The sequence below is a fragment of the Diospyros lotus genome, chromosome 3 (genome assembly GCF_014633365.1).
Source record: "Diospyros lotus cultivar Yz01 chromosome 3, ASM1463336v1, whole genome shotgun sequence".
In the NCBI taxonomy this organism is placed as follows: Eukaryota; Viridiplantae; Streptophyta; class Magnoliopsida; order Ericales; family Ebenaceae; genus Diospyros; species Diospyros lotus.
This window is the reverse complement of record NC_068340.1, coordinates 26,593,427-26,598,715: the sequence shown is the minus strand read 5'-3', so window position 1 is coordinate 26,598,715 and position 5,289 is coordinate 26,593,427. Positions and strand designations below refer to the sequence as shown.

At 38.7% G+C, this 5,289-nt stretch overlaps 1 protein-coding gene across 1 annotated transcript; it reads left to right on the top strand.

Moving 5' to 3' along the window:
• The first annotated feature begins 733 nt into the window (after window positions 1-733).
• LOC127798346 (BEL1-like homeodomain protein 5) lies at window positions 734-5,040 on the top strand. Its single transcript, XM_052331858.1, has 6 exons — window positions 734-976; window positions 1,382-1,845; window positions 2,180-2,646; window positions 3,257-3,594; window positions 3,737-3,797; window positions 4,054-5,040. Exons 2-6 carry the CDS (start codon window positions 1,515-1,517, stop codon window positions 4,690-4,692), a joined length of 1,836 nt encoding a protein of 611 aa, XP_052187818.1. The 5' UTR covers window positions 734-976; window positions 1,382-1,514; the 3' UTR covers window positions 4,693-5,040.
• The last annotated feature ends 249 nt before the right edge of the window (window positions 5,041-5,289 follow it).

Sequence of the window (5,289 nt, the reverse complement as noted above, 5' to 3'; positions counted from 1 at the left end):
GGAGAGGTTGCAGTAGTAGTGCTGTACATGTGTACCTTAACAAAATCCAATGACCTCTCAATTATTTTCATTTCATTTATTTATAATCACTTATTTTTGGATTCAAAACATTATTCTTGAGAAATAATTGAGGGTTTTGGGACTAATCATTACCCGATATATATATGTTATAATTATATTCTTCTTGGGTTCTTTTTAATTTCAAGATAGTCTTATTAATTCTCGAGCTTAAATTTGTCTAAATTAATTTTGTATATAAAAGGAGAGAGGAGACTAGTCCTTATCTTTGACACTAAATTAGTCACTATGTTTAAAAGCAACATAATAAATATTATACCTAACTCTAAGGAGATTATTATGCCTTTATACACGCAAAGTAAAGGATTAATTGATCATCTTGGTAGTAAAGGATTTGATCATCATCTAGGTGTACCAAGATGACGCTAAGTGAATGGTCAAATTTGATCATTTAATTATAAATTGAACCAGTTAGTTATGGGCAGAAAGCTTGGACTCGGACTCTCCTTTATACTCCTTGTTTAGGTACCCTGCTCGAATTAGATATTCCAACAGCCAACCATTTTGACTTTATTTCATTAACACCTCAAATTAAAAGTGAATCATTATGAGCTTGAAATTTTTCCACCAAAACCGAAAGATATCATGATCAGTGATTTCACTGTATATATGGAGCGAACTAATTAGTTGGACCGACACAGTGGCAACCTGAACAAATTGATAATCTCGGAAGAAGGAGAAGGGCATGTGGTAATTGGTATCTGGTAGTGGCGAGACTCTTTATAAAGCTTGAACCCCACCTCTCTTTCTTTTCGTCTCTTCTCTCTCTCTCTCTCTCTCTCTCTCTCTCTCTCTCTCTCCCCTTTTCAGTTTCGACAAAGTTGCTGCAACATTTCAGTCCTCCCAAGCCCAAGCTTCCAGTACTGACAGTTATACAGCCATGTCTTTGAGCTCCGATGTACCCATATATATCTCGCTTACTAATTTATTTCTTTCTTTCTTTCAGTTTTTATGATTCTGGCCCTTCTCTTCTATATATGCTTCTTTGATGGCTCTGCACATCTCTCTCCTTTCCTCTTTTTCATTCATGGATGATCATCTTTGATGTGGTTCGGTGTCACTGTTACTCAAATTATTGACTAATATATGTATATATATACCTCAAACAAAATCCATCTTAATTTCTTCATCTCCTCGTATATACATATGTAGACTAAGCTTGTTATATGTGCAACGTTTTTCTTTACAGAAACAACCTTTGGTTCCATCATTTCCAGTTGTTTGGATCTGAACTCTTAAGTGTTTGTTTATGGGTGGCTTTCTGTGGAAAATTTTCGCAATTGAACTTTAGGGTTTCTTCCAGGATTTGTCAGCATGGGAGGAACTGGAGTGACGTCACAGACCAGACAAAGGAAAATCTCTGTTTTTTGCGATCGATTTGGAGGAAAGTTGAAAAGATTCAGAGTGGTTAATTTTGAGGTTTGGTTTCAGAATTAATGGCGACGTACCTTCAAGGCCGCCCAGAAATCCAAGTTGATGGTTTTCAGACGCTTTATCTGATAAACCCTAACCACATAGGGTACACTGCTGACACACAGCCACCGGCCAATATGTTCTTCATGGACTCCGCCGCGGGGAACGCTTTCAGCGCCACCACTATGGCTCACGCGCCACCACTCCACTTCAGCGGTATTCCCTTCCCAACCGTCGGATCGGCCACTTCGGAGGATCCTAACCGTCCGCCAATGCATGAAATTCCAACCCTACATGGCATCCCCCGTTTCCTGAACAATTCATGGGGAACAGTTGATCAAGCCGCCGCCGGAGGTGAATTGTATAATTTCACTACAATATATTTTGTTTTTTCTAGAAGAAAATTGTAGTGAAAAGACTAATTTTCGTAAAACATATATATAATTATAGAGGGAATTAACCATGTACCTAATGGTATTAATTAGCTATGATTTCAATTTTTCCCATCCATTAACACACTTTCTCCCACATTAATCACCATATATATATATATATGTTGTATAGAAAGCATGGATTTTCTACTAGGACACATGTCATAGCTATGAATTATACTAAATTTTGTAGTTATTGTATATTTCGTATGATTTACTCACTTTATATAGAATTCTCACAAGATTTAAAATTCCAGTAAGAGGTGCGACAAGTGGTTTATCGGGTTTAGACTTTGATAAGTCGGCGGTGTCACCGACATCCAACCAAGTTTTGTCCTTGAGTCTATCTTCTTCCCAACCGCTCGGTTACTGGTCAACCACTGGTGAACATGACATTACGGAACTGGCTCCAGCGACATCTCCGACAACCGGTGGCTATGGGCGGAGCTCCGGAGACTCGATATCTTCTGTGTCTAATCGAATCTCAGGATCGCGAAATGTGATTTGGGGCTCAAAGTACTTAAAGGCTGCGCAACAACTGATTGATGAAGTTGCTAATATGGGGAAAGTAATTGAGTCCCACGTTGAAGAAATGACTAAAGAGAAGTTGAAGGTGATTAGGGACTCGACTCGACCCGGAAGCATTATTGGGGTTGATCTAACCACGGCTGAAAGACAGGAGCTTCTGGAGAAGAAGACAAAGCTGGTCAGCATTCTCGACGAGGTACGTGTTAAGGGAAACCCCAAAAATAGTGGTTGAAGGTTCTTAATTGATAGTAAGATGAGTAAATAATTAAATACAATCTTGGTTGCTTGGTTGAATTCAGTTAGCTTTTCTACTTCGATATAGCTATGAGTTGTGTTTGTGTGAATATATCAAGCTTGTCTAATTTCAGAAAATTTTAGTACGCTGTTCAATTTGAAGGACAGAAAGAGACACGATTGATGCTATAGCTAGCTAATTTCATCACTGAACTGGCAAAGGATCTAGTTTGATTTGTTACTGCTCTAGCGATATGGCTAGAGGAAGGAAGAAAGCAAAAATTGTGATGTTTAATTAGAATGAAAAATGATTAGATCCAGCAACTTAATTACATCTTTAACTTTAAGGCAACATACAAAAATAATTTGCAAGAAATTAATACTGATGAATGGTACTAATTAGTGGGGCAACTATTGGCATATATGCCCAAAACATGTTGTATGGTAGAAAACTTTTTGGTGGGTTCCGGTTCAAATTTGTTTCTTCTTGACTTGAGTTGAAGGTGATGACTAGCTAACTAATTAATTTCTCCATTGATTTATTTTGTCCTTCAATTCGATAACATCTGAAGGTGGAGCAAAGGTACAAACAATACCATCACCAGTTGCAGATCGTAGTTTCATTATTTGAGAAGGCAGCCGGGATTGGGTCCGCAAAACCGTACACTGCCTTGGCTTTGCAGACAATCTCAAAGCAATTTAGGTGTCTGAAAGATATGATCACGGTGCAGATCATGCAAGCAAGCCAGAGCCTCGGCGAGGACCGTGACTCGGCTGGGAGAAAGGCCGAGTGTTCGAGATTCAAGCTTGGTGTGAATGTTCCACCTAATTCCTGGAGACACCAGAGAGGATTGCCCGAAAGATCGGTTTCAATTCTTCGCGCCTGGCTCTTTGAGCACTTCCTTCACCCGTAAGCGCATCTTAACAAGAATAATATAAATCTCAGATCGCTAATAATTTTTATCTTGTCTATAAAGTTTCGAATATTAATTCTTCTTGTGCAGGATATATATTGTCATATATGTTAACGGTTCGACTGTTGTTTTATGTAGCTATCCAAAAGACTCAGACAAGCACATGCTTGCAAAACAAACAGGACTTACTAGGAACCAGGTATATATTACATAGTTCCTATTTCAATTACTATATGGGAATTATGCGCAATCACATGAGGTGGTACAATGTAGCACAATGAGTTTACAGCAAAATTACTAGCTAAATGTGATTTTATGGGTTTATGGAACTACGTAAATACATCCAAGACACTTAATTTTCAGTAGACTACTAATTAATGTAAGATTGAGTTGCATATATATATATATGTATATATATACTCGAAATTGATGCATGAGTACGATACGGAATGCAGGTGTCCAACTGGTTCATAAACGCCCGAGTCCGGCTATGGAAGCCAATGGTAGAGGACATGTACTCGGAGGAAATAAAGAATCAAGAACAAAAAGATTCGGAGACCAATACGAGCAATGGTACTGAAGCTAACAAGGAATCAGTTCCAAAAACTTCTCTGCATGAGGATGGTACTGATCAAATTGAGAGATCTAGACAAGTCAACCAGAATAATTCTCCTCCCAATTACGAGATCTCGAATTCCACTGCCTCGACATCACCAGTGGGCATGAAGCCGATGCGGAATTCAGACACCCAGACTTCATCAACCACGATCCTTTCAGTAGACATGAACATGAACAACCATAATACGTTAATACAAGGAACTGCTAATCATGGTGGATTTGGCAGCTCTTACCCGATTGGCGAAATTGGGCGATTTGATCCGGAGCTGTTGGCAACAACATACCATGGCAATGCTATTTCTCTCACTCTTGGCCTTCCTCACACTCGCAGTGATCAAAACTTGTCTCATCAGCAGAACTATTTCTCCAGCCGGAATGTCCAGTTGGGAAGCAGACTAGACGCTGGATACGAGAACGTGAATGTTGCCGACAGGAAGAGCTTTGCGGCTCAGTTGTTACAAGATTTTGTGGCATGAAGAATCCACACAAAATCACTACCAATCTTGCTTGTATATATAAATGCAAAATCTTAAGGACGAGTATTGCGAGTCTCAATTACTCTCTGTTCGATTCGATTATGAACAATCTTACATCTACAGGTTATTCTTCATTGGACATGCAAGGTTGATCAGTACCGTAGACTACGTACGTTGAAACTGTTGGCATGTATACAGACAGCGATCGGGGATGTGGTATTTGATGGGTTTGGGCCTGATACATGGGCATGTCTTGGTATAGCCCAATCCTAACCCATTAAATTGAAAGGAAGAAGCTTAAATTGTTTTTGCTTTTATTATATATATGCAGATACATCTGATGGCCAATTTTTTCTTTTTCTTTTTCTTTTTTTTATTAAAAGGGGCCGGCATGTTACAATTGTACAAATAAATGAATAATGAATGTGACAGTGTAGAGAATGGAGCAAATGGATAGGTGGTCCATATATATGCATATTAATTAGTCAACTTGAACCTCATTAAGTAATTCACATGTAACGTGGACATGAGTGGCTCTCATAGTAATTGAATATATAGATTGGAGCAGTGGGATTAAATGCATTCCTAAACCATTTA